Below are 27,412 nucleotides of genomic sequence, written 5' to 3' on the forward strand. Positions count from 1 at the left end.
CCAACAACCATTTTATATCACCGAATACAATTTAAATTTAAACTAGTTTCCATATTATAGCCATCAAACTGAAGCCAGCAACTTCTTTTGAAAGAGAAAAACGAATGTCAAAACTCCAAATCTGAAGACAGATGGCTGTGAAAAAAAACTGGGACATTATCACTGTGGAGAAGCTTAAGACACCTTTATAGAACATATTTAACTATGTGTTTTGTCATATAAAAACCAAGCCAAGAAACAGATGTAGAATCTGTCATGGATCTACTTCTACATATAGTTCCCCCTTCCCATTTATAGATATGGTACTGTATCAGTTCCACAACTGCAGAGTCTTAGAATTTAACCTTGTCATTCTGGACCACCCTCCATCTTCCTCACTCTGCCATCAAAATCTATGGGCCAGAGACTATTACCAGGATTTGGACCCATTGACATTTGTCCTGTTTCAAATTTTGCTTTGTGAACTAGACTGTGTACATTTATAACAAATATATTCATATCTGAAAAACAGCAGAAGAGATTTTATGCTGTATTCTCCAATATGCCACACAAAACCGTTTGGCTCAGTACAGTATCCTAACAGATGTAGGAGGAAACCCAGACATCCGCTTACACCTGAGTAGGGTCATTTTTCTTCTTCTTCTTCTTCTTCTTCTTCTTCTTCTTCTTCTTCTTCCAGACGCCAGAGATAAACCACAAACTGCCTTTATAAAATATAGAGGAGTTTGCTTGGAGAGGGTAGGCACGGAATAAATTTCATCACACAATCGCATGTGCTTAACTCCTATTCAAATCAGTGGGACTGGAGCACACGAGATAGTGCTCTGGAATTGTAGTATAAATTACTACCAGAAACTACTTACACAAAGCCTCCGTTAGATGCTTTGTCCTATCTACCAAATGCTTCACAACTTTACCCTCACCAAAGGACATTTTGAATTTCTTGAAGCATAGTCTCATAGTGCCATTTTAAAAAAACTGTTCTCATATACCAGAAAAGCAGAACTCCCAAAATGGTAAGTATGGAATTCCCATAGGCAATATCTGTTCTTCACTTGCATTCCTTCCCAACCCCAGTCAGTCTTGTCCTGCATCAAATATCCTGGAAGCATTAAACACAGATCAATGAATAAATTGACATAAACATACTAGATGAATTCCTGTCCATAAAAAAGCAGATCCTGTCGGACTACCAAACATGCCATTTATTTCATAGCCCTCAACCAGAATTTTGTCCAATTACCTAGTACAAAATACATTTAGATATCACTTAACGTAATATTTCATAGTTTGGGTATCTCACGTGTGTGTTGAGCATGGATGTACACAGACAAATATAATAACTGGCATTCATTGGTAGATCTATAAACATGGCTGAACTAAATTCTCAAATGTAGTCCACCTTATCAATTATGGTATTAAATGTGTAATTCATTATTTAAAATATACTAAAGGGAAATAAATTACAATATTCTTCATTCACACATACCTTCCTGCTCAGTTCTGGTCATCTCCTCTAGTTTCTTCTGTTTCAGTGTGTCCACCACATCGGCAAGGCTTCCTTTGCGGCGCTCCGGAGTTCCGAAATTAACACTGGTCATTAGCTCACTGCGATCACGACCTCCTTCTTCAGGCTTATGTGGTGAGGTAGAAGTATTTCGGAAGGAATACAAGGAACATAATTTATTACTTTCTGACTCCTGTAAAGAAACAAGACAATAATGCAAGAATAAATAAAGTCTCCAGGTATCAGGAACTTTTATTACATGGCAGCATTTCGACATCTTGAATTATTAGAGCTGAACCAAAACAATTTTAGTTTCATTTTCACTTTATTGACAGATTCCATTGTTGTTATATGCAGTTTATGCTGTCATCTTTAACCCAATTAGATTTAAAGCAAGCATCATGGGCCTTTTCAGATAGTTATAAAAACTCATTGACTATTAACTTTGTAAAATCTAAAATTATGGTTTTCTCCAGATCATGGAAAAGGTTTCACTGGCAATTAAGGGGAAATATTTTGAGAAAAGTTAACAATTTTGTGAACTTAGTGCTCCCTTTTCAATATAATTCCAAATAGAAATCGCAACACAAATATGGATTTGAAACTTCAAATTGCAGTGCATCTGCAATTGTTCAGTTCTATGATTCCCAAGCTGGCTGTATGCTACATAGGAACATAGAAAGCTGTCTTATACTGAGTCAGACTTTTGGTCCATCTAGGCCAGCACTGTCTGTACTGACTGGCAGTTCCAGCCCTTCCTGGAGATCCCGGGGATTGAACCTGGGACCTCCTACATGCAAAGCAGGGGCTCCACCATTGACCATGACTCCTCTACACAGCTAATAGCATACTTAAAGCTAAGTCACTGCCTCAGTTATTATATGGTATCCCCATATGAGTTGAGATAACCAATTCTGCTTGGGAAAAACGAAAGACATTTTTCTTACTCCACATTTTGGGAATACCTAACTGTGTAGGATATGCAGCCATGTGTTTGGAAAAGGGTGTGGGATTGTGGAAACCAGAGCATGGGCCCAGGCACTAAACTTTTGATGACATCTTCCGTTTTCTTTATCAATGTTTAGATTTGTACACCTTATGTTAACAGATTCATATTCCAGTAAATGGTTCTGTATAATCCTATGAAAAATTATGCTTAAAATCCTAATGGCTTGAGGCCTGGCTATTTGAAGGACTGCCTCTTCCTATCTGAACCTGCCCATCCTTTAAGATGAGCTGCTGTGCCATTGCCTTCAGAGGCGTGTTTGGTGGCAACATGCAAGAGGCACAGTTGGTGGCAGCACCCTGTGGAACTCCTTGCCTCAAGAGGTCAGGTCCTCTTTCTCTTTATCCCGCCAAGCATTTGTCCCAACAAGCATTTGACTCTGCTGTTACTTAATTTTATTTATTGACTGTTTGGGGTCTTGTATGTGTATGTGTTTACTGCTGCTTTTAGCTTGTTAATGTGCACAGGTTGTTGTTGTTCAGTCATTAAGTCATGTCCGACTCTTCGTGACCCCATGGACCATAGCACGCCAGGCCTTCCTGTCCTGCGCTCTCTCCCGGAGTGTGCTCAAGTTCATATTCATTGCATCGGTGATGCTATCTAGCCATCTCATCCTCTGCCGTCCCCTTCTCCTTTTGCCTTCAGTCTTTCCCAGCATCAGGGTCTTTTCTGTGATGTTGAATGGTTTGCCTTGGATTCGTACTGAGATCATTCTATTGGTTTTGAGATTGTACCCCAGTACTGCTTTTCCCACCCTTTTATTGACTATGAGTGCTACTCCATTTCTTCTAAGGGATTCTTGCCCACAGTAGTAGATACGATGGTCACCTGAATTAAATTCGCCCATGCTTGTCCATTTGAGTTCGCTGATTCCCAAAATGTCGATGTTCAATCTTGCCATCTCATGTTTGACCACCTCCAGCTTACACTGATTCATTGATCTTACATTCCAGGTTCCTAAACAATATTATTCTTTACAGCAACGGACTTTCTTTTCACCACCAGACACATCCACAGCTGAGTGTCCTTTTGGTTTTGGCCCAGCCGCTTCACTCTTTCTGGTGCTACTGGAATTTCCTCTGCTCTTCCCCAGTAGTATATCGGACACTTCCGACCTGAGGGGCTCATCTTCCAGCGTCATATCTTTTAGCTTGTGATAAGTTCCATGGGTTTTTCTTGGCAGGAATACTGGAGTGGGTTGCCAATGCCATTTCCTTCTCCAGTGGACCACATTTTGTCAGAACTCTCTGCCATGACCTGTCCATCTTGGGTGGCCCTGTACAGCATAGCTTATGGCTTCACTGAGTTACTCAAGCCCCTTTGCCACAACAAGGCAGTGATCCATGAAGGAGCACAGGCTGTACATGTTGTAAATGTAATATGTGAACACCCCTATTCTCTCTGCCTCTCCTACACCACTAGGTTGTTGTCAAGATAAAAAGGGAGAAGATGAGAATCATGTAAGTCTCCTTGACGAGCTGAAACATGGGATAAACAATGTGATTTTTAGAAGGAGTGTCATGTATGAATACCTGGCATGTTTGCTTTTGTCCCTTGCTTATAGTTACTTGTTCTTTTCTTTTTTTTAAAATCAAGCATGCCCAGTAGGGTTCCTCAGTGTTCTGAAAGGGAGCTATTAAAATCAAAGCATGTGTACATAATAAGAGAGGCAGCAAACTCTTCACTTGCTATCTTCTGGTTTGGGTATTTTAAACAAACTATCAAGATAATTATACTGGCATAGGAGTTTTCCCATTATAAATACTAATTCTTGTTTAGCTGAGGTCTAGGGGCTAGGAGAGCGATATTAGAGAATTGGGCATAGTTGGATAAATTGGGTTTTGTGAATTGTCAGTGAACAGTAAATTTCACAGAGACTAGCTCAGTTTTTTAAAATTAGTTACATGCCCCAACTATTCAAGTCAATACGATCTTCTTATCACATAAGTCAAGTATACCCAGTGCAGTTTTTTCTTCTTTCAGCTTTCCACTAGATTCCCTTTGCAACATAAAGTCCCTCTTACAAAAATGGAGTGCTGGCAGCATTCTAGTTTCAGAATGAAACTGAGCATGCATGAAATAACGTTGCCAACAGTTGCTTCTACAGGCTTTAATGGGGCAGGAAAATCTTAATAACTTTTGAACTGCTGCTCAGTATTTCACCAAACCAATGAATTGCCTTCCTCAAGAAGCCCAAATAAAGTACATCGGTAGTTTTCAGCAAAATTTGAGAGAAATATACCATATAACTGTCTGAAAATTGGAGTAAAAAGTAAATGTGTCAATTTTCAGTACTTTTCACATGCTGTACTTCTGGCAATTTTTATCCAATCAGTTTGAAACTGGGAAGAATTGTAGAACTCATCAGGTAGATAATGGATGCTACGTTTCAAGTTATTAGCTCAACAAGTGTCATTTTTATGAGTAACAGAAGTTTGAGGCTTATAATGACAAAAAAAAATCTTTTTTTGCAACTCGCAGGCAGGGAGGGCAGCAGAGTGGCCGGGCGGCAGGACAAGTGGCCAGGGGGACCCCTCTCCCTTGGAAAGCACCTTGTCCAGGGCCCCCTCAAACCTGGTGGTACCTCTGGAACTGTGGTTTCTGGACAATCTAACCACCCTAAAGGTTATTCATGTATACCTTTTGAACCCCAGATACACACACAAATTGGCCTGCCCTGTAATAAGGCTCAGGTGTACAAGCCAGTGCTTATGCAGTGGATTAGTGTGCAGACATTATATGGAAACCAAAAAAGCTTTCTTGAACAGCTGGCCAATAATAGCTGGGTGAAACAGTGTAGGACTGTTTCCATATTTCGCTCTGTGGATGGAGTTATTAGAAGAGTTAACAGTCTAACTGTAAAACCTATATATAACAGAATGTATAGTAAAGGAATTCTCCCTATGTTTCCTATTATCCCAATAGTATCATGTGGGCATGTTTTATGGTTAATCATGCTTGGCAAGCAGTTCTGAAATCCATCTAATAGAGCAAAGCATGTTCATATTTACAAATACAGTCAATGCCATCTACCTATGTGGATGCAAGACAAGCTAACATTTCAATAAACCACCAGCACTATGTATTCATCATTATTATGTTGTATTGTATTGTGTATTGAGGACCACTGTTAGAGACAGATTATGACCAGGGTTTTGTTTTTAGTAGACTTAGGGGAATTCCTGAATTTGAAATGATCTATTTATTGTGTGACCAGGAAAGATGTGTGCCACCTCTATTTTGGCTGCCTCTAAGATTAGAAGCAAAATTGTCCAATTGATAGCAGTTGCCTGTCAAGCAGTTGTTGTTGTTCAGTCGTTCAGTCGTGTCCGACTCTTCGTGACCCCATGGACCATAGCACGCCAGGCCTTCCTGTCCTGCACACTCTCCCGGAGCGTGCTCAAGTTCATATTCATTGCATCCGTGATGCTATCTAGCCATCTCATCCTCTGCTGTCCCCTTCTCCTTTTGCCTTCAGTCTTTCCCAGCATCAGGGTCTTTTCCAGAGAGTTTTCTCTTCGCATTAGGTGGCCAAAATATTTCAGCTTCAGCTTCAGTATCTGTCCTTCCAATGAGCACTCAGGGTTGATTTCCTTTAGGATGGACTGATTTGACCTCCTTGCAGTCCAGGGCACTCGTAAGAGTCTTCTCCAGCACCACAGTTCGAAAGCATCAATTCTTCGGCGCTCAGCCTTCCTTATAGTCCAGCTCTCACAGCCATACATTACTACTGGGAAAACCATAGCTTTGATTAGACGGACCTTTGTCGGCAAGGTGATGTCTCTGCTTCTTACTATGCTGTCTAGGTTGGCCATAGCTTTCCTCCCAAGGAGCAAGCGTCTTTTAATTTCATGGCTACAGTCACCGTCTGCGGTGATCTTGGAGCCCAAGAAAGTAAAATCTGTCACTGCTTCCATTTCTTCCCCTTCTATATGCCAGGAAGTGATGGGGCCAGATGCCATGATCTTAGTTTTTTTAATGTTGAGTTTCAAACCAGCTTTTGTACTCTCCTCTTTCACCCTCAACAAGAGGCTCTTGAGATCCTCTTCGCTTTCTGCCATCAGTACTATTAAAGATTATGTTCTCTCATTGTATATCCATTGTTGTGTTAAATAGCTTAAGGGTACAATCCTATGCATGTTTAGTTCTCCCCTACATCACTGTCCGCCACCTAAGGTCCTCTGAGGGCCATCTGCTGCAACTGCCTAATGTGAGACATGTGGCAGCCACACACAAGAGGACTTTCTCCTTTGCTGCCTCTCAGTCGTGGAATGAGCTGCCCGTTGAAATGCGCCTGCTGACTTCGTTGAAGGTTTTTGAGCAGGCATTGAAGAATCTGTTATTCCGGCAGGCCTTCCCTTTTTAGACCTCTGATTCCTCTGTGTTGACTCTTGTATACTGTTTTTAAGCTGTGTTGTTTTTATTGTTGGATATTTTTTTTGTTAAATTGTTTTTAACTTCGTACACCGCCTAGAGTATCTGCATATAGGTGGGTTATAAATTGAATAAATATATAAATAAATATAAATAGGCAGAAAAAAAATCTTACAACTCCCAGCATGGTTAGCTGGGGAATGCTGGGAGTTGTAGGGCTCTCTTTTATCTAAACATACATAGGATTGTGCCCTAAATAAATGTAATCCTGGCAGCCATTTACAATTTATGAGTATTAAGGTTTTTCTTATGTTGTTTGACTTTGATTTTGTTCATGTGGATTATCTTTTTGAAATAAATTAATTATAAACAAACAAGCTGAATTTAACCTTCCTAAATTATTACTCTAACATAGTTGGTTCAGTTTAGAGCCACCGCAGACATTGTACACTCTTAATCCATCTGTGATGTATACCAACACAATTGCTGGTATACATCAGTACCTTCTGCTGATGCAAGCAGCCTTTTGGATTAGATCCACTATTCTTCAACTTATGGGTGTTACCTAAGTTTTTGTTCTTTTTTTAAAAAAAAAATCTACCTATGTAGGGGGAGGTATTGCTTTATCAGTAATTCCATAATATAAGATTTGTTGTTGTTGTTGTTCAGTCGTTCAGTCGTGTCCGACTCTTCGTGACCCCAAGGACCATAGCACGCCAGGCCTTCCTGTCCTGCGCTCTCTCCCGGAGTGTGCTCAGGTTCATATTCATTGCATCGGTGATGCTATCTAGCCATCTCATCCTCTGCTGTCCCCTTCTCCTTTTGCCTTCAGTCTTTCCCAGCATCAGGGTCTTTTCCAGAGAGTTTTCTCTTCGCATTAGGTGGCCAAAATATTTGAGCTTCAGCTTCAGTATCTGTCCTTCCAATGAGCACTCAGGATTGATTTCCTTTAGGATTGACTGATTTGACCTCCTTGCAGTCCAGGGCACTCGTAAGAGTCTTCTCCAGCACCACAGTTCGAAAGCATCCATTCTTCGGCGCTCAGCCTTCCTTATAGTCCAGCTCTCACAGCCATACATTACTACTGGGAAAACCATAGCTTTGATTAGACGGACCTTTGTTGGCAAGGTGATGTCTCTGCTTCTTACTATGCTGTCTAGGTTTGCCATAGCTTTCCTCCCAAGGAGCAAGCGTCTTTTAATTTCATGGCTACAGTCACCGTCTGCGGTGATGTTGGAGCCCAAGAAAGTAAAATCTGTCACTGCTTCCATTTCTTCCCCTTCTATATGCCAGGAAGTGACAGGGCCAGATGCCATGATCTTAGTTTTTTTAATGTTGAGTTTCAAACCAGCTTTTGCACTCTCCTTTCACCCTCAACAAGAGGCTCTTTAGATCCTCTTCGCTTTCTGCCATTAGGGTGGTATCGTCTGCATATCGGAGGTTGTTGATAATTCTCCCGGCAATCTTAATTCCGACCTCTGATTCATCCAACCCGGCATTTCTCATGATGTACTCTGCATATAAGTTAAATAAGCAGGGTGACAATATGCAGCCTTGTCGTACTCCTTTCCCAATTTTGAACCACTCGGTTGTTCCATGTCCGGTTTTTACTGTTGCTTCTTGACCCTCGTACAGGTTTCTCAGGAGACAGGTAAGGTGGTCTGGTACTCCCATCACTTTAAGAATTTGCCACAGTTTGTTGTGATCCACACAATCAAAGGCTTTAGCGTAGTCAATGAAGCAGAAATAGACGTTTTTCTGGAATTCTCTTGCTTTCTCCATGATGCAGCGAATGTTGGCGATTTGATCTCTAGTTCCTCTGCCTCTTCGAAACCCAGCTTGTACTTCCGGTAGTTCTCGGTTCGCATACTGCTGAAGCCTAGCTTGTAGGATTTTGAGCATCACCTTGCTGGCATGTGAAATGAGCGCAATTGTGCGGTAGTTTGAACACTCTTTGGCGTTGCCCTTCTTTGGAATTGGAATGTAAACTGACCTTTTCCAGTCTTGCGGCCATTGCTGAGTGTTCCAAATTTGTTGGCATATTGAATGCAGCACTTTAACAGCATCATCTTTTAGGATTTTAAATAGCTCAGCTGGAATACTGTCATCTCCGCTAGCTTTGTTGTTACTAATGCTTCCTAAGGCCCACTTGACTTCACTCTCGAGGATGTCTGGCTCAAGTTCAGTGACTGCACTATCATGGCTATCAAGGACATTACTATCATGGCTATCAAGGACATTAAGATCTTTCCTGTATAGTTCTTCTGTGTATTCTTTCCACCTCTTCTTAATCCCATCTGCTTCTGTGAGGTCCCTGCCTTCTTTGTCCTTTATCATGCCCGTCTTTGCACAAAATGTTCCCTTGAGATCTCAAATTTTCTTGAAGAGATCTCTAGTCTTTCCCATTCTGTTGTTTTCCTCAATTTCCTTGCATTGTTCATTTAAGAAGGCCTTCTTGTCTCTCCTTGCTATTCTCTGGAACTCTGCATTCAGTTGGATATATCTTCCCCTTTCTCCCTTGCTTTTTGTTTCCCTTCTTTCCTCAGCTACTTGTAAAGCCTCATCAGACAGCCACTTGGCTTTCTTGCATTTCTTTTTCTTTGGGATGGATTTCGTTGCTGCCTCCTGAACAATGTTACGGACCTCCGTCCATAGTTCCTCAGGCACTCTGTCTATCAGGTCTAATCCCTGAAATCTATTCCTCACCTCCACTGTATATTCATCAGGGATATGATTTCGGTCATACCTGAATGGTTTAGTGGTTGTCCCTACGTTCTTCAATTTCAGCCGAAATTTTGCAAGAAGCAGCTCATGATCTGAGCCACAGTCAGCTCCAGGTCTTGTTTTTACTGACTGTATGGAGCTTCTCCATCTTTGGCTGCAAAGTACATAATCAATCTGATGTCGATATTGACCATCTGGTGATGTCCATGTGTAGAGTCATCTCTTGTGCTGTTGGAAAAGAGTGTTTGCTATGATCAGCGTGTTCTCTTGGCAAAACTCTATTAGCTTTTGTCCTGCTTCATTTTGTACACCAAGGCCATGCCTGCCTGTTATCCCAGTGATTTCTTGACTTCCTACTTTAGCATTCCAGTCCCCTATGATGAAGAGGACATCTTTTTTTGGTGTTAGTTCTAGAAGGTGTTGGAGATCTTCATAGAACCGATCAACCTCAGCTTCTTCGGCATCAGTGGTTGGGGCATAGACTTGAATTACTGTGATGTTGAATGGTTTGCCTTGGATTCGTACTGAGATCATTCTATCATTTTTAAGATTGTACCCCAGTACTGCTTTTCCCACCCTTTTGTTGACTATGAGTGCTACTCCAGTTCTTCTAAGGGATTCTTGCCCACAATAGTAGATATGATGGTCACCTGAATTAAATTCGCCCATGCCTGTCCATTTTAGTTCGCTGATTCCCAAGATGTCGATGTTCAATCTTGCCATCTCATGTTTGACCACCTCCAGCTTACCTTGATTCATTGATCTAACATTCCAGGTTCCTAAACAGTATTGTTCTTTACAGCATCGGATTTTCTTTTCACCACCAGACACATCCACAGCTGAGTGTCCTTTCGGCTTTGGCCCAGCCGCTTCACTCTTTCTGGCGCTACTTGGAAATACCCTCTGCTCTTCCCCAGTAGTATATTGGACACCTTCCGACCTGAGGGGCTCATCTTCCAGCGTCATATCTTTTAGCCTTGTGATACGTTCCATGGGGTTTTCTTGGCAAGAATACTGGAGTGGGTTGCCATTTCCTTCTCCAGTGGACCACATTTTGTCAGAACTCTCTGCCATGACCTGTCTGTCCTGGGTGGCCCTGCACGGCATAGCTTATGGCTTCACTGAGTTATGCAAGCCCCTTCGCCACAACAAGGCAGTGTTCCATGAAGGGGATAATATAAGATGGCATAAGGTATATTCAATTTATCTTTCCTCTGACCTTAGGAAATTCTATGTTAACTCCCAAAATGTTTTCTGTTTCTTTCCACCTAATGCATATTTACATCTATTCCACTCTATGTATATGTGCCAGAAAACCATGAATGGTTGCACATTCCCAGCTCATATACACTGTGCATACATTCATGATATATACATGTGTATCCCCTTAATCTGTAATGTGTGAAGCAGTCGCTATACAGATAACATTTAAGCAACACAAATGATTTTGTATTATGGACCACTATTCTAGATGGCTTGTTCTTTGCAGACCACCATATTTTCTAATATCATGGCCACCATATATGAGGCTGCCTGAATGGTTTCTGAATTAAATCTGAGCTTGTTCTGCTGTATTCCAGTGCATCTGTGTTGAAAGGATGGGGTGAATAGAAAGCGGAAATCTTTACTACATAGTGGATAGACCTTGCTAGGTTTATACATGCTCTGTTTCACTACAAGCAAGACACTATTCTTCAGACACAAAATGGAGTTCTGTTCTAATTCAGCATTGATGATCTTTTGTTCAGGAAAAGGCCTTTAGCACATTTTCTTTATATCAGCCTCTCCCAACCTGGTACCCTCCAGATGTTTTGGACTACAATTCCCAGAATTCTTGGCCAAGCTGGCTACAGCTGATGGGAGCTGAAGTCCAAAACATCTGGAGGGCACCAGATTAGGGAAGACTGATTTATATGATTGTCCACCTGAAAGCAGACCCACTGTTAGCTGCTGGTGATACAGTATGAATTGTAACTGGACATAGTGCCTAGACATACAGAAAATCATGGAAACAAAGGAACACAACATGCTGCCTTAAACCAAGTAACAGCATTAGTCCACCTAGCTCAGTATTGTCTAAACCAGGGGTGGACAACTTATGGTCCTCCAGATGTTTTGGCCTACAACTCCCTTCAGCCTTTGCCAGCATAGCCAATAATGAGGGATGATGGGAGTTATAGGCCAAAACAACCGGAGTGCCTCACGTTGCCCATCCCTTGTCTACACTGACTGGCAGCAGCTCTCCAGAGTTTCAGATAGGACTCTTTTCCAGCCCTAACTAGAGATGCTGAACCAGAGGCCTTTCCCACATGAAGTATGTGCTCTACCCCTGAACTATAGACCTTCTGTATAAGGATACATATATGTTTTTTGCCATTGTTGCAATTTTTTAGTATTTAACAACAGTTATCTCTGAACCTCATAGAATAAAAGGTTGCACTGCAGATTCCCATTCCCTCCTCTCCCTGCACCCCCAGTTTCACAGCAAATGCCCATTACAGAAAACTAATCAGGTTGTCATGGCACCATTTTTGGATGGAAATATTATCATTACCATTTTTAATTAGAGTACCACTGAGTAAATGTCCCATGGACATACGCCACAAGACAAATTAAAAGCCTCTAAGTCAAGTGCCTTCAATAAGTTTACTTGTTGACAACATTGTGAGGTGTGCATTCTCACTGTAAACTTGTAGAGATTAAAGAATGCTGTGTCAAACAGCAGAACAAACAACAAACAATGGGCAACTGTGGTTACCAAGGGCCACTGACCTCAGAGATGATGTTGATGACAAATCATCATTCACTGATGCAATATATGCTTAGTGTGGCATTGTTGCCAGCACCTACAAAGGAGGCAGCACTTGTAAAAATGCTGGAAATACATTCCATTCTCCAAGACACATATTTAAAAGAAGTGTTCGTATTACAGAGAGAGCACTAACACACTCAAACATACAATATGGTTCAATTAAGTCATGCACAATTTCCACAATTATCTCTCTGCTTTTAATCATTTCATTTTTTAGAAGATCCTACCCTTCGTAGAGACACTTCACAGAAATTCACTTAAGACCCACTGAAATGAATGGGACGTAAGAAATTAACTGTGTGTGCTTTATTTCAACAGAACTTAAGAGAGCTTGATTTTCTCTAGATAATACCCTCTCAGCTTTACTTAACACTTTGGTAAAGTTCTGGGGAAATGGGAAGTAAATGTTGGCAGAGTTTGAGTAAAAGGCCACTTGCCCTTTTCTAGAACCAGCAAAAGAACCATACTTCAACATGTAATACTTACCATATACCATGATATCTATAACATTAAACCATGGTTTGGCTGACCTCAGATTTGTCATCTTCTTCCACTTCCCCCTCCTCCCATGATTACCTCATCTTCCTTGTTAGGGCAAGCCATTGTTTGCCAACACTACAGCACCAGAAAACTAGTTTCCATTGCCTTTGAAACTCACAGTTTGAAGTGGGGTTTCCAATTTGGTTTGGTTGGCAAGTGCAAACCATAGTTTGCTAATTTGGATGTATGGAGGCATGGTTTTCCCAACCAAAGAAGTCAGGGAGCGAATTTGGAGTACATTAACCCCAGACCTGGACTCAGTAGCTAAACCATGGCCATTACATATGAGCCAGCCCTGCATAATGAAAACTGTGGATGGATTCATTTCACACTAAGAGGAGCATGAATTGTGGCAGGACCTTGTTCTTCAAAATATTCAAGATTAAATTACAAAAAGAAGGCGCATTTTAAGAGCATGTGTTGTGAAGACTTTTTAAAAAATCTCACAGAAACCAGAGATATGGGTGATCTTGAGGAACAACAACATATGTTCTGAAACAGCCAATACCCTCTTCACGAAATGCTGCAACTGCAGTGAAGTTCTGCACAAGTCTCTAAAACAACAGGCCTATTCATTTTTAAAGGAAATTGACTGATAGAACTATAACTCTTCAATTCCTCTCTAGAATGCTCTTTATTGAACTTTGAAACACAGCAGAGTCCCAAATTGTGGCTCAGCGCAAAACTAGCAGACTTCCATTAATATGGGGGTTGGTTTACCAGGGTCTCTATGCTAATGAATAAAATCACCACACAAGTTCAAGGCACAGCGGGCGGTCTCTCTTCTGAAGTCTATTTAGAAGAACACTGGTTTCCTTTTATAACTTTTTTGGAATTGGACATTAGCATACCTTCGTGCTAAGGTATGAAGGCTGTCAACTATTTATTTAATTAGTGGCTCTAAATATTTTTTCCTGGATCGCCTATGTTGCTTTGGGTCACTTTGATTTTACCTTCCATGAATGTATTTATCATCCTTACCCTTCTTTATATACTTGTTTTGACTGATTTTGCCCCCACAAACTTTGTGACTCTCCCCCTACTTTTTATATATATATAATACTGTCATTGCTTTGGATCTTAGGAATTGCAAGAACTCAACAAATGGGGCTTCCCTTCCTCCTCATTCCTGTTGCAGCCCCTGTAGCCCCCTGAAAAGTCCTCAGAGTTGGGGGACCCTCTGGAACAACCTGGGATTTGGTGCAAGACACCTGAGCTGGGAGAGAGAATTGGTGAAAGGTTGGCCCCCGCTCCTTCCACAAGCAGAAGTACCTTCTGCTGATGCAAGCAGCCTTTTGGATTAGACCCACTATTCTTCAACTTATGGGTGTTACCTAAGTTTTTGTTATTTAAAAAAAAATCTACCTATGTAGGGGGAGGTGTTGCTTTATCAGTAATTCCATAATATAAGATAGCATAAGGTATATTCATTTTATCTTTCCTCTGACCTTATGAAATTCTACATTAACTCCCAAAACTTTTTCTGTTTCTTTCCACCTAATTTATTGTCTTTAGGACAAGATCCAAGGAGCACTGAAATTCATACAGTTTTTGGATTAGGCTGTCAGAGAGACAAAAGGACATCTGTTCCAATGACTTTGTGTGTTACTCCTTTCAAATTCCTTGGAATAAAATATCAGGGATAAAGCAGGTTTAGGAAGCAGGTTTAGAAAAAAAAATCTGAGTGTCTAATAAACATTAGCCATGTTTATTAGTTATTACTCACATAAAGTTCAATGCATGAATACGGAGTGGGAACACACAGACAGCCCCACTGCTGACAACAAGCCCCCTCTCCCCAGGATCCATGTGTACAGCACAAATGTCTTCAGGATTCCAGATCACGTAGAAACCTTCATGCATGCAACTGTATATACAAAGTCTGCCTACATGCTGCACATATGGATGCTAGGGGGTAAAGCTACTCAGCCTGCATGACATAAGGAGCATAGCTGGTGTGTCCCTGCTGCCTATGCACATGTTGGTCTACACATGAGTAATAACTTCTAGATAGGGCTATTGACAAAGCATAATCCAGTGGCAGCTCAGCTGCAGAATCATGGAATGCTGAACTATCAGTTGAACAAAGGAAGATGGTTAGCCCACATGGTTATAGGGAAAGTCTGAAAATGTGCGTGGGCTTTCTGATTATAGCCTGGCAGGCAGAGTACATGGAGACTTCCACTTACTCAAGAGGTGGTCCTTGACCATTTAATATAGGCCCCATCCTACCTACAGTCCCATGCCTCTACTCCCAACTCCACAATATCATACATGTCCCAATCCACCACCACCCTTATAATAAATTCCACAAATGAATGTCCCAAACAAATTATGCAACCTGTCAGATGCTCAGCTCACCTAGCTGGGTATTTTTCAATGCAAAAAAATCCTGTTCCCTTAGAAAGATATTCTAATCAAAAAGGCATGTCCTCTGGAGCCAAAGGTCAACAAAGGTGAGAGAAAGGAATTTCTCTCCATGCACATAGATCATGGGGGTGTCTTCACAAGTGATTTGCTGTGAGCTGGCTGCCTTTGGAGGTCATTCGGCGCATATTCGGGCTGCCATCCCACAACCACCCCAGAGCTTTTCACAGAAAAAATGGATTTCCTGAGAACTACTTAAAGTCCAATTCTTTTCCTTAAATCAGGTTTTCCGTGCTATAATTGTTGTGTGCCCCAACCTGCACATTTACTTTGAGTATGCTTGTCCTGCCCAGGGGCGTGCCTTTCACCATGACCCAGGTCAAGGGGTGTTTCCTGTCCCTGTGTTTCCCATACCCCTTACCCAGCACAAACATATGTTGTCTACTCAGAAATAACTCCCATTGTGATCAGTGAGGCTTGTTCCCAAAATGCACACTCCTGAAGTTACTGAGAATCAAAATGATGCATTTAGGAGCCTTGAAGTTATGTCGAAGCTGCATGTCTTTGATGTTTGCTTCCTTGCAATTTGCAATTAATTTGCAGCTTCACTCCTTTGTAGCATTAGGAGCTTCAGGGGAAAGGATAAAGGGGATTAGAAAGGGGGCTGTTTGGAGCCCCGGTGCCTCAAGTATTCCAAGGGTTAAGTCTCCTTAAGGCTGTGAAGTGCTATGTCGAAGCTGCATGCCTTTGATGTCTGCTTCCTTGCTTCTCAGAAGTAACTAAGTAATTTGCAGCTTCACTCGTTTGCAGCAAAGGGAGCTTCAGGGTAGGGAGAAGGCTGCAGCTAGGGACGTCAGAGAATTCCGCCACGGATCTCGGTGAGGCCGAATGTCGGTGCATTCGGCCCCCCGAAATCCGTGGCGGAACGAAGCCCCCGCACCCCACCCCACAAAAGGCGCGTAAAACGGAGCACTTACCTGCTGCCATCCGTGCTGACTTGCAAATGGCGGCCACAGCACGGCCGCCATTTGCTCCCTCATCATAGCTGTGATAGGCTAGGTAAATAATTACGTAGCCTATCACAGCTAACGCAGGGACGCCATTTGTGTCCCTGCGGAGGCCGTGATAGGCTACGTAAATACTTACGTAGCCTATCACGGCAAGCTAAAAACAACAACAGCATATGCAAATGGCGGCTGCTACGGCGGCGGCCGCCATTTGAGTTCCTTTTTTTCGCTGTTTTAGCCTATGTAAATATTTACGTAAGCTATTACGGCGAAAAAAAGTGGAACGCAAATAGTGTAGTGGGCGCTATTTGCGTTCCCCTTTTTTTCGCTGTAATAGCTTACAAAAATATTTACGTAGGCTAAAACAGCAGAAAAAAGGGAACGCAAATGGCAGCCACCATAGCCGCCACCATTTGCGTACGCTGTTTTTTGTTTTTTTTCTGCAGGCTGCCCAGCGGCCGCATGTCCAGCTGCGGGCAGCCCCAGCCGGCAGCTCTGCGGAATCTCCGCAGAGCGGAGCCAGCCAGATTAGGATTTTGGGGGGAGGTGCGGAGTGCCTCCCCCCCACCACGAATCACCCCGTTGAAAAGGTAAGCTATGTACTTTCGTACATCCCTAGCTGCAACTGTGTTTATCTAATGTAGGGATGTTAGAGAATTCTGCCACGGATCCGAGGAGAGCCGAATTCCAGTGAATTCGGGCCCCCGGAATCCATGGCGGAACGGAGCAACCTGCCCCACCACCCTGCAAAAGCCCCGCAAAACGGAGCCTACCTGGAGCCTACCTATTTACGTAGCCTATGACGACTAAAGCAGGAACGCAAATGGGGTAGGGCACGCCATTTGCATTCCCATTTTAGCTGTCACAGGCTACGTAAATATTTACGTAGCCTATCACGGTGAAAACGGGAACGCAAATGGTGTAGGGGACATATTTTTACATAAATATTTACGTAGCCTATCAGGGGCTACCATAGGGACGCAAATGGCGTCCCCTACTCAGGACGCCATTTGCGTCCGCAGCAGCCCGGCAGCGGCTGGAGGCCCCGCTGCGGGTTGGCCCGGCCGGCAGCTCCGTAGCCTGGCCGTGGAGCGGAGCCGGCTGGGCAGGATTCCGGGGGGGAGGAATGGAGCACCTCCCCCCCATCGAGGATTTCGGGAGGAGGGACAGAGCGCCTCCCCCCCACCGTGGATGTCCCTTGACGCAACCAGGTAAGTGTTTCGTACATCCCTACTCTAATGTTTGCTTAGCTGTAGGGAAGGATGAGGGGGGAAGCCTCTCACATTGGTTGATCAGCCCCTGCCAGTCACTCTAAACCCCCCACCCACCTGGAAGTATGTTACTGTGAAGCAACTTAGAATGGTATGGCGCACTTGTTCGTGGAAGCCTGCGCAGACCAAAAGCTGATTCCCTGAAAAATCCAGGTAAACCTCCATTTACTTCACTTCCTGTTGTTGTGGAGATCCCCCATGTCAAGAAGAATTTTTCATCTTCGTGTTTCCTTCCATTTTTGAAAAACAACACAGCAGCATAATGCCTGCTACTTTGTTGTTCAAATGCTGAAGATATGCATGGGTGCTACAATAAGGTACTGTTTTCTGTTACTCACAATGTATTATCAAAACATCATAATCACAAACCGGTTCATATTAAAATAGAGGACATGGTCTTTTGACATTACAAAGGCCAATACTGTGATCTATGACTACCCTAATTCCAGAAAAGTACTGTCCCTTTAATCAGGCACTGAGTGGGATTTCTTTCTGATCAGCAGTAGAGGACATATAGTCAACAGAACTGCACAAGCAGAATGGTATTCAAGGGATTAAGCAAGCAAATGGGAAGACTTAGTTTATCTAATAATAGCTGGAGTATATTATAAAAATCTAAAGTTGTAGCAAGTGCATTTTTCCTTGTTGGAGAACCACCCACCTCCAATGGGTTTAGGGGAATATAATCTGAGACATCTAGAATGAAAATGGCACCAATACTTACAAACATACACTTAAGGGCATTTTAAAGCCACCAGGATGGGCATTTGACAGAATAGAGCTGATAGTGAGGCAACACGATGCGCTTTCTGTGTACCAGCAAGAAGTCTAGATTTGGACTGACTGAAAATTGCAGGTGCAGACTGGACAGGTGGGAAAGACGGGTACAAGGAATTGCCATTTTCCTTGGGAATCTGACCCATCTACAGGATTAGCTACTTGAAAGGCAACTTACTGTAGTAATCGTTTGTTATGTGCCTAACAGAGGGTTATATGCTTCTGCAAATGTATAAAGGTTTCCCATAAAGCCTGGGGTTATTTTCATCATTTTCTCTCAGCGTTCTCATACATTTTGCTTTAAGAGGAAAAAAGTATATGAATTTAAAGGTGTTGTTTCCCATCAGCAAATTCTATATCTATAGACAACTTTTATTTTATACAATCCACAGAAACATCTGCACAAGAGGACCCATCTCTGCTTTCATGATTGCTACTCTTTGCATCTGATCCCAGTGTAGACATGCAATGAAACCTGGGTTTATGGGCTGAAAGTAGGCTATGGGGTTGATTGTGCATCTGCTCTACTCAAGATAGCAAATCCTCTCCTCCACTACACCTCTGGTCAGCTTTGATGTTACATGATGTGACCATCCAGGTACGGTAAAAGTTGTGTTGAGAACCCCAGTTGAATCCAGTGACTGAAGGAATAGGTCTGGTTTCATTCAAACCCTGGTTGCAGCAGCCATACATAATGCTGACACAGGGTAGAAGGGGTTAGAGGGAAGGGATACATAAGACTGCAGCATGATGCCAGTACTAGACTCTTGTTGCAGGATGTCCAAACCAGGTGACAGTACTTTATTTTCCATCCTTTGTAGTTTATGGAAAGAAAATGATTTTCATTACAACAACCTCATGTGTCCTGGATCTAATCTGTGGGCACTGAAACAGGCTGTGGGTCTGAGACCCAATTATCCTGGGCTCTCTTAAACCATGGTGAAGCACAAAACAGGCAAATATCTACTTGTCTTTATGAGGGGGATTACCAGAGCCAGCTTGTTATGCTTACCACCTTAAGAGCAAGAACAGATATGCAGCATATTCCTTTTCCCGGTAAAGATCTCCTATTCCACCTGAGAGGAAACTCTAAAAATTATAGCCCTGTGGTGTCAGATAAGATTGCTACTACAGCACTAACCCTATTTAAGCCAAATCCAGAAAAATGCCCCTCGGCAGGGGGTAGAGCCCTATGTCCAGTTTCAGCACTTTGTTAAGAACAGAAAGCAGGGGAATCAATTAGTAACAACAAGGAGAAGAAGTAAACTAGGTTGAATGTGTATAATTTAAGATTTGATCATAAACTGGGAACTATTAATGCTTTCCCATTCAGTAGCCAACAAAAATACTTGCAAACACAAGAAAACTGCTACTTCTATAGGAGTTCAAAGAAAATATTTGTATGAATGGTCAGCAAAGCAGAAAATAAATGTTAGTAACATGAACAAGTTGTTTGAGCTCTTCATTTTTATGTGGTTGAGGTTTCTTGGTTATAAATGGATATTTATCATTCACTGCATTTAATAACACACACATTTTAACACCCCAGGAAAGTTGGATATCCAGGGTGGTTTCTATTCCAAGATCTAGCAGAAAGCTGGCATTTGAGCCCTAGTGGAGTTAACATATAATGAAAGCAAATCATTTCCAATCATCACATTAATAAAAGGTTTTCTTGTTTTCGAGGTTCCAGCAAAACAGATATAAAATAATGGTTTCAATGTGTATTTCTATTTCTTAGAGAAGTTCCTCTATAAAAATTGAACCTCTAGGTAAAACAAATATGTTTTCAGAGCAGAGAACGGATGATTAGGGCTAAACTACATGTTGCACTGCAGCCATATGTAACAATCCAACACCCTTTGGGCTCTTTACAGCAAAGGGAGTGGGCAAGTGCTTAACCCTTACCCTACCAACAACTTTTCCCTTTAAACTGCTCCTGCCTACCAGGCTCATGTTTCCAAAGTAAAGAGAATGCTATACAACTAAGTCAATATTCATGAAGACATACTGGGAGGATAAAAATCTAAATTATTTGCATCTCAAATTTCAAAGTGCTACACTAATTCATGAAATCGCCAAGACACCTATGGGCAGTGGAGCTCTTGCAATTGCTACTGTGGTGTTCACAGAAGTTCAGCCTTACCTAGGAGCAGGTCCCACTGAAAGGAGGGAGTTACTTCCAAGTATTGGCTGTTAAGGCTACCATCCAAAGACAGCAGAGCAGTGAGATCAATAACCCTGATCCAGATAAAAATGTAGCTGTGTTCACATCCACTGATGGAATGTAATTGCAAATGACTTTCACTAAATCTGAAGTTATTGCCTGAAGGAAGGCTGCTGAACCCCGCTTTTCAGAAGCCATACTGCCAGAAAAGAGACCTCCAAAACATGCAAGACCTTCGGAAGCAGCTTCCAGTGCAATAAGCTCTGGGAGAAAAGAGAATTGTGCATACAAGAATGTCTTTACACATATAAAGGAGCTCTTTCTGCTACTGCCTTATGCAAACCAACAGTATATGCAAGGACTCCCAATGATAGCAGGAGGGGCTAACTGTGCCTAAGGAAATAACCAAGCCAAATAATAAAGATATAACTACATGAAATGAGATTAAACGTTGAAATCTACTATATCCACACTTTACCCTGTTGCTGAACTACTAAGAATACAGGGCAGAAATAAAAACTGACATTGGATAAAGGCTTAAAATAATGAGAGAGACTTACCATGGCCACAGCGGCCAAATGTTTTCAGAGGGGGAAAAGGTTACCATGTTCATGAAGGAATGTAGCTTTATGGTGGGCTTGTTGGACAGCGAGTATAATTCTTAAAAAGACAGCAACAAATGTTGGATAGTGAGTATAATTCTTAAAAAGACAGCAACAAATACAGGCAGGTAGCACAGAATTGCAGGGATGGCGTCAGGAAGGCTAAAGCTGAGAACAAGCTGAGGTTAGCGAGGGATGCTAAAAACAACAAAAAGGCTTTCTTCAGCTACGTGCATAGTAAAAGGGAGAGGAAAGAAATGGTTGTTCAGCTATTAAATAAGGATGGCAAAACAATAACAGATGACAAAGAAAAGGCAGAGGTGCTCAATTCCGACTTTGGCTCAGTCTTCTCCCAAAAGAGGGTCTATGACCCCCCTGGCAAAGGCGAAGTGCAGGCTGAAGGGGCAGGATTGCGGCTTGAGATCGATAGGCATATGGTCAAGGAACACCTCATTACTTTGAATGAGTTCAAATCTCCAGGGCCAGATGAACTGCATCCTAGAGTCATAAAGGAACTGGCAGAAGAACTCTCAGAACCGCTGTCTATTCTCTTTGAGAAATCATGGAGGACGGGGGAAGTGCCAGATGACTGGAGGAGGGCTAATGTTGTCCCTATCTTCAAAAAAGGATAAAAAGGAGGAACCTGGGAACTACAGACCAGTCAGTCTGACATCAATCCCAGGGAAAATTCTGGAGCAGATGATCAAGCAATCCACCTGGAAGCACCTTGAAAACAATGCAGTGATTACTCAAAGCCAACATGGATTTGTCAAAATCAAGTCCTGCCAGACAAATCTGATCTCATGTTTTGATCAAGTAACCACCCTTGTAGACCGTGGGAATGCTGCAGACATCATATACCTCGACTTCAGCAAAGCTTTTGACAAAGTGCCCCATGATATCCTGATGAGCAAACTAGCTCAAAGTGGGCTAGATGAAACAACGATCCGGTGGATCCACAGTTGGCTACAGAATCGGACTCAAAGAGTGCTTATCAATGGAACGTTCTCAAACTGGGGAGAGGTAACGAGTGGGGTACCGCAGGGCTCAGTCCTGGGCCCAGTGCTCTTCAACATTTTTATTAATGACTTGGAGGAGGAGGTGCAGGGAATACTGATAAAATTTGCAGATGACACAAAATTGGGCAGGATAGCTAATACTTTGGAAGACAGAAACAAAATTCAAAGTGATCTGGATAGACTGGAGCGCTGGGCAGAAAACAACAGAATGACATTTAATAGGGATAAATGCCAAGTTCTGCACCTAGGAAAAAGAAACCAGATGCACAGTTACAAGATGGGGGATACGTGGCTCAACAACACTACAAGTGAGAAAGATCTTGGAATTGTTGTCGATCACAAGCTGAATATGAGCCAACCATGTGATGTGGCTGCAAAAAAGGCAAATGCTATTTTGGGCTGCATTAACAGAAGCATAGCTTCCAAATCCTGGGAAGTACTCGTTCCCCTCTACTCAGCACTGGTTAGGCCTCATCTGGAGTACTGTGTCCAGTTCTGGGCACCACACTTTAAGAAGGATGCAGACAAAATGGAGAGGGTTCAGAGGAGGGCAACAAAGATGATTAGAGGACTGGAAACAAAGCCCTATAAAAAGAGACTGAAAGAACTGGGCATGTTTAGCCTCGTGAAGAGAAGACTGAGGGGAGATATGATAGCGCTCTTCAAGTACTTGAAAGGTTGTCACAGAAAGGAAAGCCAGGATCTCTTCTCGATCATCCCGGAGTGCAGGACACGGAACAATGGGCTCAAGATACAGGAAGCCAGATTCCAGCTGAACATCAGGAAAAACTTCCTGACTGTTAGAGCAATACGACAATGGAACCAATGACTTAGGGAGGTGGTGGGCTCTCCCACGCTGGAGGCATTCAAGACAAAGCTGGACAGCCACCTGTCAGGGATGCTCTGACTTGGATTACTGCATTAAGCAGGGGTTGGACTCGATGGCCTTGTAGGCCCCTTCCAACCCTACTATTCTATGATTCTATGAAATCAGCACTAAGATAAAACCTACTAAAATTAGGGTTAAGCAAATTGTAGGGAAAATTAATAATAATAATAATACTAATAATAATACAAATAAAGATTTCGATCACAGGCAAATAAAAGTTGATACGAACAGGATAAATTACTTAATAAAACTACAAATAAATACACAGAGGAGCCAAAAGGGGGTTCTTCCTAATTTAGGTACTTTCCCAATAATGTATGTAGAATCATGACTGAAAAAGAAAATCAGTGTTTTAGTGGGTCCTCCGTGTCTTAATAAAGGGAGAATCAGCATTCTCCAGGCTCCCTATACAAACTGCAGTGTAAAAGACTATGGCTAACTGATTTTATCTTTCTGATTCCATTATGTATAAGCAAGGACAAGAAAAATGACATGAATCAATGAGTGATTCTTACTTGGTCATGCATATAAAATGATACCACCTTGGTCAGGTTAAGACAAGTAAGGGTCTTCTTAACTTCCATCAGATAATCTGGTGTAATTTTAGATTTAAGAATAATGAAATCAACACCATGTCAAACACTGGAGCTTTGGCCACTAACCATTTGTCACTGTGTCCTTTAATACAGAAATAGCTAGAAAAACAACAAGAGGAAATTACTATTCACATTGGTGGGGCATGTTTTGTCCACCTGTGTCACTTTTGTACAACATTGGCAACTACATTCATTTTTAAGTAATAGAAGAAGCATGGAAGACTGACAGTTATATGCACTTATCCTATTGTTATGGGGTTGCTACTATCCCATTTCTATGAATAGGACTTTCATTGTGGGTTTGCCTTAAGGCAAGTCTTGGAATTGACAGTAGGCGGGTTCACACGATCACGGAGGGAAAATTATTTATTTTCTCTCCCTGCATGTCCCGGTAGTGAGACGCCTAATTAGCATAATTATGCTGGACACGGGTTGTTGTGACGTCCAGACCCGATGAGGGTGGGTGGCTGGGGTAGTTCACAAACCACGCAGAAAACCTAGAACAAGTGATGGTTTTCAAGGTGGCTTGTAAACCACTCCAGCCACCCACCTTTGTGGGTTCGAACGTCACGAAAACTCACACCTGTCAAGAGTAATTATGCTAATTAGGCAGCTCATGACCAACACATATGGGGAGGGAAAATAAACTACCATGGCTTATTTCCTCCCTTTGGTCATGCAAACCCAGTGACTGAGGCTGTTCATACAACATGCCAACTGACTCCTAGGCCACGTTTGGACATCACTTTAAGCCATGATGGCTTAATAAGCTACTTACAGTAGCTTGTTTTTGAAATAGTCCACAATGCCCTGCCCCATGACTGGACTAATAACCTACTGCACATAGCTTATTAAGCTGCTGTGCCTAATGTGACCCATCCCCAACCCTTTGTCTCACTCACTGCAGTCCTCCTGCCTGAGCAGTGGTGCTATTTTACCCATTCATTACGTCACAGCAGGTGCTACAAGGAACGAAATCCCAGTGTGCACCAAAAGGGGATGGTGGCTGTAACACCTTGGAGGTTTACAAGATCAGAACCAAACTTCACATACAGCCTTTAGTGATCTCAAAATCGCTAAACAATTCCACTTTAGCGCTAAAGTGGAATTGAGCATCCCACGCCCCATGCACATTGCTGGCAGAGCCGCTTCTGTTCTCAGTATCGCTAAAGCGCTCTGTCACTATATCGCAGGTGCACATTTAAAGGGCTACCACAATACCTCCTATGGGTTTAAATGCACAACTGCGATATAGTGACAGAGCGAATCAGCTCTATGGGGAACAGCTGAAACCGGCTTCTGCAGTATTGTCTATGGATTTAAAGGCAAAAATCCTGGGTGCCAAAAAGGGGGTGGTGTCTGTAAACCCTTAGAACTTTGGAGGATCGAGACAAAACTTGACACACAGCTTCCCCACACTGCAGCAGAATGGTACTGCTCGACTTTGCTTTTTTATGGACAGGTGCCAGAAAAGGGAAAAGGGGAGGGCTATAACTCCTTGGCAGTTTGCAGGAATGGGGTGAAATTGCACAGCTAGGGTCACCTCATGGGGAGTTTCCAAAAACTATACTAGATAACTGTGCAATTTTGCTCCTTGTGCACAGAAAAGGAAAAAGGGAACGGGAGCTATAACTCCTTGATAGTTGACTGTAATGAGGCAAAGTTGCACAGGTGGAGACCCCTCATGGGGAGCCTCCAAATGCTATAGTGGATAGCAGCACAGTTTTGCTTTTTCATGGAAAAGCCATGGTGGACTATTTAACCCAGCGTGGGTTATCATGATATCTGAATCCAGTCCCAGTGGTTGAATGTGGGTAGCTGTTGAACCATGGGTTCAACTGTCAGTTAGCATGTTGAACCATGGGTTAGTGTGTTGTCTGAACCCAGGACATTTTCCACAGTGTGGCTTGTTAACCATGTAGTGTGACCTGTTAACTACCCTGAACAACCCAAGAACAAACCATGGGCTCTCAAGGGGAGTTGTTCAAGAAAAATAAGCCACACTGCATGGTTAACGAGCAACTTTGCTTAAAATGCCCTGGGTTCAGCAACATGCTAACCCACAGTTCAACAAACACTCAACCACTGAGTGTGGGTTAGTGTGTTGTGTGACCCTGTCAGAAAAGGCTAAGTAACTGAGGCTGGACCTCTGCAAGCTCTGGAAAGTGCCTTTTGTTGGGGAGGTGCCCCTCTTTAGAGATATGATGTGAGACATTGGATTTGGCTATCTGTTTGCATGTTTAAGCCATGTCTCCATCTATGCTCACCCTATATATTTGAAAATATCCTCAAATATTACAGAACACCATAAGCCCCCATTGACTTTCTTCCAAAGGAAATCAAGACTGTCTAAGTGCTGTGGTTTTGGAATTTTTCACCACTCGGAGAAGTAGGGCAAACATAAGTGTAACACTATATATTGAAAATATATTATAAAAGTAAAACTAAGGTTTTGCAGCTTAAGGGTAGCATGAGCAGCCTTGCTCACACACCAACCCTGCTGCACTGTAAAGTGTTCCGTTTTAAATGCCAGAACAAAATTGGATAGTTTCAGCCACTATCACCTATACATACAAACCCTTCACTGTATACATTTACATGGCCTTCAATGCATACTTTGAAGCGCCTGCAGTGGAATGTCAGGAGAAAGCTATGTAGCCCTTGTGTTTCTGTATGATAAACACCGCTGAACTATTTGTAAGCATTACATAAAAAGAGGACGTTTATGAGACATAAAGGTATCTCATAAAACTGTTATGAATTAGGAGATCCATGGCAAAATCTCAGAAGAGATCATCCTTATAAACACGCAGAAATGTTGCAACCTGTACATGAATGTCAGTGATACAGTACGTTAAAAGATTCATTTTCAAGGCAGTGAAAGTCCTTGCTGTTGGGATTGTTCATAACTTCAGAAACTGTAATGAATGTCCATGCTGTCTTTTCCTGCCTCCACATAAACATTTCACGTACACTGTTTCATTCCGCTGAGCAAAGATACAAAATCCATTCTCCATCCCCAGCCCCCCATCTCAAGCTGCCCAAGTACAAAAGAAAACACAAAAAAAGTCTCACGCAGATGTAGTAAAATACTGGATTTTATCTTCTGGCAGGTGCTCAATATGCAACCCACATAATCACATGTTAATGACTAGAGTGTGTTAATCAGCATGCATACCTGATTTCTTCTCATCCAAAGGGGGAAAGAAACTGAACAATTTAGAGCATGTAAATGCTGCTACTTTCAAAACACACCGTGTAAATGCACTGCAATGGGATGGAAAAACAGCTTACAGTACCGCTATCCACAGAGGATAAAACATCTGCAAAGGATGTAATGCCCATCAGCCTAGCCACACCCAGATAAAAGCTGATGTTCCATACCCAAGTATTAGTTTCTAAGAAGAAACACATCTCAGAGTTCAAGCCTTTCTAGAAGCAATGTCTTCTCACTGGAAGCATTATTCTCTCATACCCGATTCCCTGTGGTTACCCAGTGATGGTGATAACAGCCTGAACTGAACATGCTCAAAGGCACCTCTTCTACTGCACCAGTCGCAGGACGACTTCTTTGCATTTTGATAACAAGGCTGAGACCAGGCAAGTTCACTCATGTCTTTGTGAAGTAAATGAAATCTGTGACCTGCAGTTTGTTTTGCAGCACATAACTTGCTAATTCCATGGAGTCCAAGGAGACTTACTCCCAGGAAGTAGCCATTCACAGACTTATTCCCAAGTAAGTGTGCATAGGATT

At 42.4% G+C, this 27,412-nt stretch overlaps 1 protein-coding gene across 26 annotated transcripts in view; it reads right to left on the bottom strand.

Moving 5' to 3' along the window:
* SOX6 (SRY-box transcription factor 6) overlaps nucleotides 1–27,412 on the bottom strand; it is a 613,575-nt gene that overhangs the window by 361,984 nt on the left and 224,179 nt on the right. For 25 of the 26 annotated variants that reach the window (XM_084855012.1, XM_084855004.1, XM_084855009.1 and 22 more), the window contains one exon: nucleotides 1,490–1,700. In XM_084855012.1, the coding sequence (XP_084711138.1) occupies nucleotides 1,490–1,700 (211 nt within the window). Of the gene's footprint in view, nucleotides 1–1,489; nucleotides 1,701–12,383; nucleotides 21,366–27,412 lie in introns of those variants that run through there. The other variant, XM_084855026.1, reaches the window with a different exon arrangement.

This window comes from Heloderma suspectum, chromosome 1 (genome assembly GCF_057233095.1).
Source record: "Heloderma suspectum isolate Gila_16-S chromosome 1, 16-S_ref, whole genome shotgun sequence".
NCBI classification, from domain to species: Eukaryota; Metazoa; Chordata; class Lepidosauria; order Squamata; family Helodermatidae; genus Heloderma; species Heloderma suspectum.